Source organism: Notothenia rossii, assembly GCF_949606895.1.
Source record: "Notothenia rossii genome assembly, chromosome: 1".
NCBI classification, from domain to species: domain Eukaryota; kingdom Metazoa; phylum Chordata; class Actinopteri; order Perciformes; family Nototheniidae; genus Notothenia; species Notothenia rossii.
In genome coordinates this window covers 8,379,177-8,394,514 of record NC_136912.1, presented here as the reverse complement: position 1 = coordinate 8,394,514, position 15,338 = coordinate 8,379,177, and the positions used below count along the sequence as shown (strand labels likewise).

Below are 15,338 nucleotides of genomic sequence, written 5' to 3'. Positions count from 1 at the left end.
ACAATCAATATAGTAAATGTGAGGTAAAGTGTGTTACCAATGTAACCGGTTAGAACTCGAAGTTGCGATGAGGTCTTAAAACGTATGGAAAGGGTCTTAAAAAAGGTATTAAATTTGACTTCAGGATTCCTGCATATACCCTGATTACACATATCCACACTATTTACTGTATATCTGTTTAGGTCAATGTTAATTTACAATAAATATTGTGGTTTTTGAATTTTACCTTCTTTATTTGAATGGCAGTCAGTTGCTGATTACATGCAGACGTTGATAAAGCTACAGGGTAATTCAATATATATCACACTAATTCATAAAGCAAGTTAGACATTTTGAAGTTCCGGACCTTGCACGGGGACATTTTCTCTAACTGGACCTCGTTGAATTGTAGTTACCCCTGCACTAGAGTATCTAAAGAATACACAATATGCAGAAAATACTGTATACATGGAGTACATTAAACAGTCTCACTAGCTAATGTTTGCTTTCTGTGTTAACTTAGTGATAGTTAATGACACAGATGGCGTTATAACCGTGGTTCAAACAACCATTTATGTCACTTTCTATGTGAATAAAGTCATTTTAATTAAAGTGAACAAACTGTGAGCTGTAAATTAGAATGTAAGTTGCTACACAGATTATGAAGAATTATATCAAAATATTTGTATTATATTAATAATGATTTAATAATAATAACTTTTTATCGTTAATAACTATCTGACCTTTCTATCATTTTCAGCAGCATGGAGGAGTACAAGGAGGCCCCTGAAACTCAGGTCAGTGTGCACTTCATCACAATATATTCCTTTTTTCTAAAAAACTTTTTATTTTATTTTTTTTATAAACAAACAGATAGCACAATAGCAATTGGCAAACAAATTTGGATGACAACAATGTGACACAATCACAATATATTCCTAACTCCAGCGTTTCCGCCAGGCGGGCGTCTTGCCGTCATTTGACGCCCTTATTCAGCTCGGAACGCCCTGAACTCGAGCCGAGGGCGTCCAAAAGAGCCGGAATTCCCATCACTAATGCGTAAAGATATAGTATCTCTATAAGGGACGGCTCAATTAAAAATTCAAGTCCAGGGTTTCCCACACATAGACTTTACTTGGGCCGCCCAGGTTTAACGTCCACCAAAGTATATTTCGCGACCCATTCATTATTATTTTGTTTGTATCCGTCCGCGAGCACGACGCCATCTGCAATCGATTTACAATGATCCCTCGCTTGCTGTACCTGTTCGCTCTGCTATCGCGTGGAGGGTCTGCTAACAAGCGACCAACAGAAAGGTTCATGTTAATGTTGTTGCACCTCACAAATGCCTAACACTGTTATCCCCAAATGAAAGATCACAACCTGTTTTGAAATATACAATATGAATGCACAATATGGTTAGATATAGGTTAGAACGTTGTTGTATACGATAATACTTTAATTGTCAGATCAAGTCTGAAATGTGACTTGCGTCACAGCTGCTCCATGTGTAACATCAACATAGACAAATAAGACAAACCCAATACATGAGAAACAAACAACAAACATGTAACATAACAGCAGGATCAGTGAGAGCTGCTCAAAGAGCCTTCAGCGTGCATCTGATCTGGATTCAGCTCTGTGTTTACTGAGAGGATTGGCTCTCTTTTTTCTGTTCTCACGGTCATGGCCTTTCTCCATGGAGATCTTTTCTTGCCAGTCACTTCCTTTACCTTAGTTGGAGCAATGGCATCTATAAACATTTTTTTTTTTTACTAGCTCATTTACTGAGATGTTAGCAGGGGCAAGTGTGGAAGAAACTTTCTGAGTAAAAATGTCCCTAGTGTTTTCAGTTAAATATCGCTTTGTGGTTACCTCTTTTTGAACATTTGTGTGGACAGAAATAGAGCTCTCAAAGGAATGATCAGAGAGTGCAACATCAGTCACCACAACCTCAGAGATATTTAGACCCTTTGAGATCATTAAGTCCAGAGAGTGCCCCTTATTGTGCTTGGGCTCCGTCCAGAGTCAGTCCATAGTTATCAAGAAACCAAAACAGTTCTTTAGCCCCTCTGTCCTGGGTGTTGTCAACATGGATGTTAAAATCACAAACAATGACTAGACGGTCAAAGTGAATACACACTATAGACAGCAGTTCAGTAAAGTCATCAAAAGAAGCTAGTAAAAGGCACAGCTGAACTCCCACAGCCCTGGGGGGCCCCTAGATTGGTTGTGATGGCAGATGACAGGGTTTTGTTAACCTTCACAAGTTGCTCTCTACTGGTGAGGAAAGCGGCATACCAGTAAATCAGGTATGGATTTACTTCCATTTTGGCCATTTTTGACACCAAGATGTCTGCTTGTATTGTGTTGAATGCTGCTGAGAATTCTAGGAAGAGGGCTCTTGCATAGGTGTGACGTTTATCTAAATGTTTAGTATGAACCAGAGTAGCAACAGTACCACCCCCTTGCTTATAGGCAAATTGGTATGGATCAAGTATGTCTTGTCAGTCACAATAGGTTTAGCTGAAGAGGTCATTCCTGTCATGGTTCTCATGGTGTCCAACACTTTTTTGGGGTCTTTGGCTTTAAAAGCATTTCCCAAAAGCTCTCTGTGTGCCTGTTTTGATTCCCTCAATTTGTCTTTCAGTTCTCTCTCTGTCTGTCTAAGTGCTCCATAATCTTTGTTTTTGAAAGATATTTTCCTGGTTTTTATAACTTTTTGTTAATGTCCTTCGTCACATATGATTTATTACTTGAATAGATTTGTATTTCTTTAGTGGGAACACAGAAGTTAATATAGTCTTTGGTAACAGTAGTTATTTCATCTTGTGAACCTTTCTGAAAAATGTCCCAATCTGTCCAATCAAAACAGGCTTTCAACTGTTCCCTACTTTCATTTGTCCATGTCCTTATTACTTTCTTTTCTGGTTGACTTCCCTTCAGTTTGGTCTTATACACTGGTATCATATTCACAACATTATGATCTTGAGTTCAGTATTGGTGGTCTGTATGTAGACACATAGGCTCCTTTATCATTAACAAAGCATTTGTCCAGGATATTGTCTTTCCTGCTGGTATCCCTAACATACTGCTTGAACCCAGGTAACAAAGTCTCCAGGCGACATTGGTTCAGGTCCCCGAGCACTATTGCTGGTGCATCGGGGTGGCTGAGTTGCAGCTCGTGAACACAGTCAGCGATGGAGCCGGCCGCCAGTGACGCTCTGCTGCTGGGAGGCACGTGAACAAGAAACAGTAAAATACACCCAAATTCTCTCGGCCAGTAGTTCTCAACCTTTTTAGGGCCTGTCTACACTACAGGCATCGAAAAATGCTTTCAACGCTTCGCCCATTCACTTGAATGGGGTGACGTAGAAGATTTTTAATCTTCGCCGAACTGCATTGTGGGGCGCATGGCATGGCTTTGCAAGCATCACGAGCATCTATCAGCATCAAAAGTTGAACAATGTTCAACTTTTGAGGCTCGATGCTTGGCATCAGCCAATCAAATCCCGTTTATGCAATTCCCGCCAGCACAAGCGCTAGCCAATCAAACCGCGTGTATGCTGATACCGCAGGTCTTGACTGTTTTCCATATGTCATAAAATGGAGGATAAATTAATCATTGCCGTGGCAAGTGTCCCAGTCCTGTATGACTGTACTCTGTTCACCTACCGGGACCTAAACCGGAGGAACCAGGCATGGCGGGAGGTGGCAGAGACAGTTGGTGAAACTGGTAGGTTTTCAACTGTTTGGGGAGTTTATATCCAGTTTACTTCGTTTTAACATTGAATGGACAGCTAGTAATGTAGCATAACATATAATATATATTAATATAATAATAAAAAAATAATATATATAATATATAATATAATAAGTATAAGCATAATATATAACATAACATATAATACATGCACAGCTATCAAGCATAGACAGTATATTTAGCCAGCATGTAGCATAAAAATAGCATTCATTATTGGAGGAATAATTTAGTAAATTCAAGAAATTAACTATTATTTATTAACTTTATTATTTTATTTCATTTTATTAGAGGATGTGTGCAAAAAGAGATGGAAGACTCTGAGGGACAGGTTCCGCAAGGAGAAGAATATGGAGAAGGAGGCAAAAAGAAGCGGGGCAGGGTCTGCAGGGGGGTACAAGCCCTGGCGTTTCATGGCAGTGATGGGGTTTTTAACCCCATTCATCATAGACCGTGCGACGTCCAGCAATGTCCCCCGGCAGACCCTGCCTCCATCCACCCTGGTGGCAGAGGAAGAGAGCCAGGTAGAGAGTGAGCCAGCCAGCCAGTCCACCAGCCAGTCCACCAGTCAGCCCGCCAGTCAGCCAGCAGCAGCCAGCCAGGAGGAGAATGCTGAGGTCCGGGGCAAAAAACGGAGGAGGGAGATGTCCTCGTTCGAACGAAGTCTGCTGTCTGCTGTCAGCAATTACCCAGCAATTGCCCAGCCAACCCCACCAGTGGTGGAGGAGGACGAGGACTTGCAGTTTTTTAAGAGCCTCTTGCCCACCATGAGGCTGATGACAAGGGGACAGAGGGCAAGAGTCCGCCTCGGGATACACCAGTTAATTTTTTACGTGGACCAGGACAATTTATAATTTAATAATTTTTTCACACATACTGATCAACATTACATTTTTTTACACTCATCACTCATCACACACACTTCACTCACAACATTACCATATAAAACATTAAAGTATGTTATGGCTATACTGTGTCTTCACTTGTTCATGTGGTTTGTCAGTTGAAACATACCAGAAGCTTCATGTATGTCGGTATATATAATGTGCTTTCTTCTGTAATTGTTCATGTGAAAACCTATTGAAATTATGAGTGGTTTATCAGTAAAAACAGGGCTGAAAGAAAAAGGTTGTTAGTCATATCATAATATAATAATATCAATTCAAGAAACATGTTTATTAGGAATGTTTGACTTTAAAATGGCTCATTTGGAATATTTGCTCTTTAAAGAAAATGGGTAGCTCTTAAAAGAGCTTTTGGTTTGGAGGAGCCATGGTGACCCTACACCACTTTATGCTGCCATGACACTACACCCTCCTCATTCAAATAGGAGCAGAAGGTCTCCCACAGTTGGATGGATCGGCGTGTGGCGTTGTTTGAGCCCATCCTAGGTGCATCGCGCAGGGTTGGAGCGTCATCACTCGACTCTGCGACGACAGGGACGACAGGTGTGGCCTTCCTATTGTCTTCCTGCGGAGGAAGTTGTGCAACACACAGGTGGCCTTCACACACCTCTCTGTTACCTCCGGGCTGTTACCTCCGGGCTGGTGCTGATGACACGCCGGAACATTCTCCACTGTGATGCGAGGACGCCAAACACACATTCAACAACCAACCTGGCCCGGCTGAGGCGGTAATTGAACAGCCTCCTTTCACGCGTGAGCTGACGTCCAGGGAATGGACGCAGCAGGTTGTCCAGCAGCGGAAAAGCCTCATCCCCAACAAACACATGGGGAAGAAGGCCCAGCTGCTCTGCTCCTGGGATGACGCTGTCAGGTGGTAGCTGCAGACTGCCATCTCGGAGGCCCTCTCCAAAAGCGGAATTTTGCAGGCTCCCACCGTCGCTGCTCCTTCCAAAACCTCCGACATCCACTACCCTGAAGAGGTACTGGGCATCCACTACAGCCAGTAGTACCAAGGAGTGGGTGGACTTGTAGTTGAAGTAGAGGGACCCAAAATTTGCCGGAGCCTGGATCACCACGTGCTTCCCATTAATGGCACCAACGCAATTCGGAAAGTTCCAGCGCTCCTGGAACCCAGCAGCGATGGCTCTCCAGTCCTCCGTCTGTGGTACCGGCATGGTCTCCTCGACCAGCGCGGTCCAGATGGCACTCGCAACCTCCTTCACGATGACAGCCACTGTTGCATGCCCGACCCGATAGCTGAATGCTATGGTCCTGTACGAGTCACCGGTTGCCAGGTACCTGAGAAAATGTAATATACATGATTTAAAAAAAAAAAAAGTAATACGCCACGCAGACACAGACCCCCCCCCACACAGACACACACCCCAGACACACACAGACACACACCCCAGACACACACACACACACACCACAGACACACAGACCACAGACCACAGACACAGACCACAGACACACACACAGACCACAGACACACACACAGACACACACACATACCACAGACACACACACACCACAGACACACACACCACAGACCACAGACACACACACACCACAGACACACAGACCACAGACACACACACCCCAGACACACACACACAGAGACCACACGCACGCACACACACACACACACAGGGGAGCAATACTGTGTTTACCTAGCTATCTTAATTAATGTCATTCATCTGAACTAAATCACAGACTTCATTCATCATTCATCCATTGCATGCATTCTCTCTCTTTATATACAGAGTCATATTAAAGAAGTAGAAATACACAAAACGTACCGTAGGCAGATGGCGAGTCGCTCTGCGGGTCGGATTGACAAACGCATACGGGTGTCTGCCTTTGCAATCAGTGGACCCACTTTTCCGAGCAACTCGTTGAACACGTCTTTGCTCATCCTGAAGTACTGCTGAAACAGTACACCATCCAGGCGGAGCTCTTGGACAAGAACGTGGTATTCCTCCCGTTGCAGACGTTTTCTGAGTATCGGATGTACCCAACAGCGACGCACAATACGTGGCCTCCTGCGAGACATTGCATAAACCAACGCTACCCTTGCTACAAAACCGGCATCCATTTTGGCAATAGTGGAGAAGAAGCGGGCTTTTTTTTCGCTTTGTATGCCGGGGGCGGGCGGGAGATTCCTGATTGGTTGTTGGTCGCGAGAAATCGCCAAGCTTCAGACACGCCCAGCTTCAAGATTTTTTGATACCTGTAGTGTAGACGGGCCGTTACACCAAGTACCACCTGAGAAAATAGTTGGTTCTCCAATACCACCGTATGACCAATGTTAAAATACAGTCTGCACAGTTCATGCAGGACTCTGAGGCACATGTATTCATAATAACTGTTACGTCCCCACTAGGGATGAGGAAATGCAACAAACACCAATTGGAATTGGTAATAATTATGAATAGTTTTAATGTATAACAGGTAGACAAAATGGCAGGCAAGCAGCCTGAAACAAACAAAGTGCCACAAAAACACCGGTTTAAATAACAACCAAAAGTGGCCACAAGGGCGCAAGTTTAAATGTGCAACCAAACAAAGGGAGGACTCTAATAAGTGAGAATACTTAAATACAAAGGTGTATATATACATATGTATTAGGGGTGTAACGGTACACGTACCCGTACTGAAATTATTCGGTACGGGCCCTTCGGTTCGGTACACAAGTGTACCGAACGAATATAACGTTAAACGTAAACATTTTAGAACGTGAAAAACTTTTTGGTTGTAATCTCAGGTGCTGCGTCGCAGCATTCAGAGTAATTTGCTCAAATTGGGTCCCACGCGTCATAGAGCGAGCAAGTCATTTCATTGGACGAGAGGTATATTATGAGAGCAGGGGTGCGTTCAAATGTAGTCAGTAGTGATGAACGATAATTATCGGGCCGATAATTATCGGTCCGATATTAGGAATTATGACGTCATCCGGATAAACCCGATAAAAGTATTAATAGCCCCGATAATATAAAATATCTTTTTTGGATAATCTTTTTTTTTTTTAAATACTGCGGTGTGGGTGGATTGGGATGAGGGGCGCTTGTTTTTCACTCGGCTCCTCCCTTTTTGCCAGTACTGTGGTATTAGTGGTTTAGGAGGAGGGGAGTTTTTCACAAATCCAGCGCTCCCTAACTCATGCCTGGCTGTGACGTAAATGGTGTGCGGCTGTGAAGCCAGGACAGTAAACAAACATGTCGTCGGTAGTATGGGACTCTTTCAAAGTTTCAGAGTTAGATAGTTCTTTTGCTATTTGTATTAACAAATGCAATGCAGAAGTTCCACGAGGAGGGAAAAAGGCAACGAGCTATAATACTTCCAACCTGATTAGTCACCTGAAACATCGCCATCGCTACGATGGTGTGTTAAAAGCGTACGAAGACGCCTGCGCTGCTAAACTAGCGGCGAATCCAAAGCCAGCTGCAAAGGCACCGGGGCTTTTACCTATCGACGAGGCTGATTGACTCAATTATATTTATTTGGGAAAATAAATATGGTCACTTTGAAGAGTCTTGGCTTTGTTTTGTTCATAGTGTAATGCTCATGTCATTTGCTCACTACTAGTCTTTTTTTACCACCAGGTGTGCAAAAACTACAGGTACATTTAATATATATATATATATTATATTATTATCGGTTATCGGTATCGGTCTTGAGAAGCCGGAAGTTATCGGTATCGGTTTCAAAAAAACAATATTGTGCATCCCTAGTAGTCAGTAATGTGAGGAACTGTCGAAATGGCGAACGCAGATAAAGTTGAGCTCGAAAATTCTCCAGCATCATTGAAGTCTCCGGTTTCAGAACATTTTGGTTTCGCAGTTACGTACAAGGATAACGGACAAAGACAGGTGGACCGAACCAAAGCTGTTTGTCGGCATTGTTCAACTAAAATTGGTTACGCGTCTGGCAATACATCAAACTTGCACTCATTTGAAAAGGCATCACCCGAACGTGAATATAATCGGTACCAAAAGAAAAAAGACTGAAGTGCAAACCCAACTCCCACTACCATTTAAGCCTCCACCACTCGCAAAAAGTTCAGACCAAGCCAAAGCTATTACAAACGCCAAATATCCTTATGTTGCCATGTTAGCAAAGCGCTACCTGGCTGTATCTGCTACCTCTGTCCCTAGCGAGAGGGTGTTCTCCACAGCAGGAGACATTGTTAGTGCCAACAGATCTGCCCTTTCGGCAAGCAATGTGGACAAATACATTTTTCTTTAAAAAAACATGAAAATACAATGACAAGCAAGTCATAATGTCCCCAGGCTTTGTAGTCATCTCCAGCAGGTGTGCGCCGGCTGTGCGCTGCGATTGGAGTGCGTCGGGCCCGGCGTGCTCCAATCACAATCTTCATGGGGCGGACCAGGAGATGGCAGCCAATGACGTCAGGGCAACCGCACAGCTCATTTACATATCACACAGATTAACACAGTTAAGAGGACCAGGAAGGCAGCAGCCGTAATAATAACATTATTTGTTGTCAGCCACAGCTACATGTACAAAGGGCAGTCAATTCAATAGCTTTATTAGCATGACCATAGTTACATACAGTATTGCCAAAGCTCTGCATAGTTGCAACATCTATACAAAAAATACACACAAATAAACAGTTATAAACAAACTGCTAAGAACATGTTTTTTTGTTTTTTTACGAGGAATACAGATTCATTTAATTAATATAATACATTAATACAAAATAAAATATGATATAAATATATATATATATATACATAAGATATATAAGATGTGAGAGCTGGTGTATCAGGTCAGTCCGATTCCCTCAAACTGTGGCAGGCAGAGACAAACTGTCCTGCAACAATGCAGCTCTCTTTATATCCCCCCTGGAGTATTTTTTGTTTTTCATTTTTAAATATTTGAGGATGCTTATGGTTGAGTTTTGGGAATAATTGTTTCCGTATAGGTTCAAAGGTTGGGCATTGTGTGAGGAAGTGCTGCTCTGTCTCCACAGCAGTTCCTCCTCACTGTTGGCATGATCGCTGATCTTTTGGCAGCCATGTTTTCTTGTACCTGCCTGTTTCTATGGCCAGGCTGTGTCTCTCTCTCTCTGTCTCTCACCTGTCTCCCTCTGTCACTCACCTGTCTGTGTCTCTGTCTCTGTACCTGCATGTTTCTATGGCCAGGCTGTGAGCACTCACAGTATGCAAAGTAGTCTGGTGGGATTCTTTTCGGAGTATTGAAGATCGTTTCCCCGACATCGGCGGTGCCTGCCACAGGACAACACGGAACGTGCGCGATTGGGACGCGATGAGCGCGGGGGTGCTAGTGGAGCACGCGTGTGAACTAAGTTTCCTTGGTAAACTCTGGTAAAATGACTCACTAAAAAGAGCCGGAATTCCCATCACTAACGTAAAGAGATAGTCAATCAATGTTTATTTATATAGCCCAATTTCACAAATGTTACATTTGTCTCAGTGGTCTTCACAGTTTGTACAGAATATCAGTATGACAACACGACACCCTCTGTCCTTAGACCCTCACATCGTACAAGGAAAAACTTCCAGAGAAAACCCACAGTTTAAAGGGGAACATGGGAGAGCAACAGAGTAGGGATCCCTCTCCCAGGACGGACAGACGTGCAATAGATACCGTGTGTAAATCAAAAAGATAATACATCTACAACATAGGTAGACCAAATGTTTAGAAATGCACGTGTCCACAACAAGAAGACGAATCCACGAGGATGTCAGCAATCCTGTGGGAGCCATCAGGGAAGTAGTATGGTGAGAGTCTGTCAGGACCGCAGAGACAGGTTCAGCCACGGCTCAAATACCAGGACTCAGATCCAGAACTCAGGATCCAGGACACACGACCACAGCAAAATGATTAGCCTCGACTCAGGATCCCGGCATATATATGGACACAAAAAAAATATTTGGGGGAAGCTGGGTTAATCGGAACATGAGTACACAGGTACAAACAGAAAGACGGAGTAAGGTGCCCCCCCCCCCCCCCCCAACAGTCCAAGCCTATAGCAGCTAAACTAACGTGTCTACATACATGCACTCCCTTAGGATAGGTTGAGGGAAAAGGGTAGCAAGTAAGAAGTAGGAAACAGAGGGGGAGAGGCACACACAGGGAGAAAGGTACCCACTGGAACCTGAATTGGTTAGAGGTAAGGAGTAGGTCAGTGGCTACATTCCACACTCCCGGGCCGGGTTAGGCCTTCTCTGCATCCTGTTACCCTCTAATAAACCTCGAAAGGTCAGAGAGGGGAAAGGTTTTTGGATGAAGTTTTAAATATAAGAACTACGTTTTTAGGATTTAAGTGAAAGAGTAAGAACTAAAATGTATAGGTGAAGAGGCACAACGTATCTACGTCAATGCACTCTTATTAGATTATTTTATCACTATAAGCTTTATCAAAAAGGAAGGTCTTAAGCGTACTCTTAAAAACGGATAGGCTGTCTGCCACCCGCACACAAACTGGAAGCTGATTCCACAAATATGGAGCTTGATAAGAAAAGGCTCTGGCTCCCATTGTACTTTTAGAGACTCTAGGAACAACTAACAACCCTGCATTCTTGGAACGCAATAGATAGTACCTATAAGGGATGGAGCCCCCTCCCCCCGCGCTCTCAGGGTGGACGCCCTCTCAGCCCTGGTCCACGTTGTTGCTCAATGAGCGCAGGTTTGTGAGAATGATGGATGGAAGTGGTGACCGGCTGAATCTCTTCTGAACGCCTCCCCTCCTTCCTCGTCTCTTTTTCCTGGTGTTTCTAAGCGGCTCCCGATGGATGTCATCCAATAACGAAGAGCACAGATGGCTTGGTGTATTTGTAGGAGGCCGATCGCATTGCAGCTCTAGCATAGCCTCGCGGCTGCAGCAGCATACCTGTTCGTGCTGTAACTCAGGTGTGTCTTGGAAAGTTGTATGGCGAGACATGGTCTGCAGAAGGCAAATGTAATCCACAGGATCAAAAGCATGGTCTCTCAAAAATAACGTTTCATAAAGACACGACAAAGTTTAGACAATAATTAGACCAAAAAAACTCAAGACACACAAAACACACAAAACACAAGACGAACGGAGCATACTGAGACTCGCGGTGACAGGATGCCATCTCCCTCTGTCTCCTGTATACCAGAGGTGGGAGTAAGTCATACATGTGCAAGTCCCAAGTTACTTGGGTGAGAGTCAAGCAAGTCAAGTCATACGAAATCCTGATGAATAACCCCAGTTTCCGCATTTAAGTCAGTCACATGACTTGACTCAAGTCGCATATTTTTTGACTTGAGACTTGCTTGACTAACATTGATAAAAGACTCGACTTGACTTGTGTAGGGGTGTAGAGTTATTTGTTAATGTGGAAAATAAAACTCTGAAATCATAAAACAGGTAATAGGGGGAATAATTGGGCGTGTGTGTGTGTGTAGAGGTGCGTGTGGTTAAAACGTAGCAGCCTGCGGTCGCTCTTTAGCTGTTCTAATGAAGGTAAACAGTGAAGTAAACAGTAAAAGGCACAGCTCTTTGCAGCTGGTGCTGCTCTTCTCAGATTCTGCTGAGTTACACGTTACTCCTCCTGGTGCTGCAGAGATGTCATGAAGTGAAGGAGGTTTTCCTTCTATAAAACACCTCTGGGCAGCAGATACTGTGAGAGTCACAGACATGACTACATAGGTCAAGGCAGACTGGTTCACAGACTCTCCTGTTTTGCCGATCCGGTGCTTGAACAAATAACTCTACACCTCTACACAAGTCGAGGCTTTTATCAATGCAAGTCAAAAAATATGCGAGTCAAGTCATGTGACTCGAGTCCCCCACCTCTGGTATATACTGTGGTTAGAATGTTGCTGTATTACTGTATCAAATATAATACAAATATAATAAACCCAAACAGTTGATAAGTAGTATTTTGTTAACTCAAGGTTTATATTAAGTGAGTTTGTATTGTTAACTTGTGTATTCATGCTTTTTAGATTGACTTTCTCTCTTTTTCTGTCCGTCTGTTCTAGAAACCGAAAGCAAGAGAGAGACGTCACAGCTGTCAGCAATGTGACAAATCCTTTTCAACATCTTTAAATTTAAAGCGCCACCTGTATATTCACACAGGAGAAAAACCGTACAACTGTGAAGAGTGTGGGACAACTTTCACTCGATCAGATTCTCTCAAAACACATCAACGTATTCACAGGGGAGAAAAACCGTACAGCTGTGAAGAGTGTGGGACAACTTTCACTACATCAAGTCATCTCAAAAAACATCAACGTATTCACACGGGAGAAAAACCATACAGCTGTGAAGAGTGTGGGACAACTTTCACCACACCAGGGGCTCTCAAAATACATCAACGTATTCACACTGGAGAAAAACCTTACAGCTGTGAAGAGTGTGGGACAACTTTCACTTCATCAGGTGCTCTCAAAAGACATCACCGTATTCACACGGGAGAAAAACCTTACAGCTGTGAAGAGTGTGGGACAACTTTCGCTTCATTAGGTTCTCTCCAAATACATCACCGTATTCACACGGGAGAGAAACCGTACTGGTGTGAAGAGTGTGGGACAACTTTCGCCACACCAGGGTCTCTCAAAATACATCAACGTATTCACACTGGAGAAAAACCGTACAGCTGTGAAGAGTGTGGGACAAGTTTCGCTAATTCAAGTAATCTCAAAACACATCAACGTATTCACACTGGAGAAAAACCATACTGCTGTGAAGACTGTGGGACAACTTTCAATACATCAGGTGATCTCAGAATACATCACCGTATTCACACGGGAGAAAAACCTTACAGCTGTGAAGAGTGTGGGACAACTTTCACTTCATCAGGTGCTCTCAAAAGACATCACCGTATTCACACGGGAGAAAAACCTTACAGCTGTGAAGAGTGTGGGACAACTTTCGCTTCATCAGGTTCTCTCAAAATACATCACCGTATTCACACGGGAGAGAAACCGTACTGGTGTGAAGAGTGTGGAAAAAGGTTCATTAGATCAGATGCTCTCAAATCACATCTGCGTGTTCACACAGGAGAAAAACCATAGTGGTTTTAAGAGTGTGGGAAAACTATGAGAGCTAAGCTAGCTGTTTCCTCCTCCTGATGTCCTGAGAGCTGTAGTTATATAGTCTCATTGAAATAAAGCTTATTGCATTCAAATGTGTCTTTTCTTCAGTGAGATATCTTTATGGATTTCCTTATGACTTGAGAGTCTGATTTTAAAAGTTGTTTAATATTTCTGAGTCTGACTCAAGCAACTTAAATGTTTGCTTTTGGGCGAAGTCATCTGAACATTGTGTACTGTGCAAGTAATCTGGCACTCTACCTTTGTCCCTATATTTAGATAAACAAATGAATCCCCATTATTGCATTTAATCATTCATATTACACGACTCACTGTTACTTTAGCACTAACCACTTTATTGTATAAAGTGCATTCAATTGAAAACACCATAGTGTTACAGTTAAATTATGTACAATTATAAACACAATATGTACATACAAGTATTTACATATAAAACGCCTACAATATCAATGAAATTAGAATGTAACAATTGCACTGATGGCTCTGTGTTTTTTGTCACCAATATTATATTTTAGTTTGCACTGCCTCCACGGCTATGGTTATGGTATGATAAGAACTGCTCTGTATTCCTAAAGTTGGACCCTTCTGGCAAAATATTTAATTGATTCAGTATAAATGATGGCAACAGCATAAACTAAGGTAAACACAGGTAAAAAAGCTTGAGTGGATACAAATAAGATGCATGAAACACATTCACTTTTGTAGATCCCAGGATTTATTTGTCATCAGCAGGTATGAATCAAATGTTAGGGTATCAATGACTTAATAAATTAACATTTGTTGTTATGCAAGTCAACAACGAGATCTCACTCCACTGCAGAAGAAGAACAGGAATGATCCAGCTATTGAACCCAGTTGGATTCTTTAGGACTTTTTCTGAGCAACCATTCAGCTTCATTGATTCAGTATAAAGGATGGCAACAGCAACAACATAAACACAGCTAAAAAAAGCTCAAGTGGATACAAATCAGATGTACAATTATGGACAGGGAGGCTGTGGCGCAGTGCGTTGGTGTTGGGATCAGGGGAGCACAGGTTCAAACCCCACTGCAGTCAGTATGTCGTTGTGTCCCTGGGCAAGACACTTCACCCCACAGTATTGAGTATGTAAGTCGCTTCGGATAAAAGCGTCTAACAAGCTAAATGTAATGTACATAAAAGTATTTACACTTTCTACATTAATGACGTACATATGAATGAAAACTATTTACAATATACATCAAATATAGAAGTCGACACGAAAAATAAACTTCACCCCAAATTGCTCCTGTGGGGATTGCCCACAGTATTGAGTATGTAAGTCGCTTTGGAGAAAACCATCTAACAAGTAACAAGTTCTCTAGTTCTGCAGTGGTTCCCTCCTGTCCTGAGTCAACACCCAATCCCTTGTTTCTCTGTGTGACTGGTTTATATCCAGCTTCAGGATGCACCACCATGTTAGGATCCTTCATTACATTAAAAGTAAGTAATAACTTACTTACCGCAGGTGTTTTAATGTTTAATTACCATATGTAAGGGTTCGTGCACAGAGGGGATTGTCGGGAAAGAGATGGCTGTTTGAGGAAGCTCCCATTTATTAACATTTCAACAAACAAGTGGCATATTTGCATAACGTATTC

At 42.8% G+C, this 15,338-nt stretch overlaps 1 protein-coding gene across 1 annotated transcript; it reads left to right on the top strand.

Moving 5' to 3' along the window:
• Positions 1–259: 259 nt before the first annotated feature.
• On the top strand, positions 260–13,793 carry LOC307021200 (uncharacterized protein). The gene is made up of 3 exons (XM_079653088.1): positions 260–286; positions 740–776; positions 12,646–13,793. Exons 2-3 carry the CDS (start codon positions 744–746, stop codon positions 13,678–13,680), a joined length of 1,068 nt encoding a protein of 355 aa, XP_079509214.1. The 5' UTR covers positions 260–286; positions 740–743; the 3' UTR covers positions 13,681–13,793.
• The last annotated feature ends 1,545 nt before the right edge of the window (positions 13,794–15,338 follow it).

Excerpts from the sequence above, each read along its gene's own strand:
- LOC307021200 (XM_079653088.1), top strand. The coding sequence starts at position 744 with ATGGAGGAGTACAAGGAGGCCCCTGAAACTCAG. Across the intron at positions 777-12,645 it reads AGGAGGCCCCTGAAACTCAG|AAACCGAAAGCAAGAGAGAG; the intron begins GTCAGTGTGCAC and ends CGTCTGTTCTAG.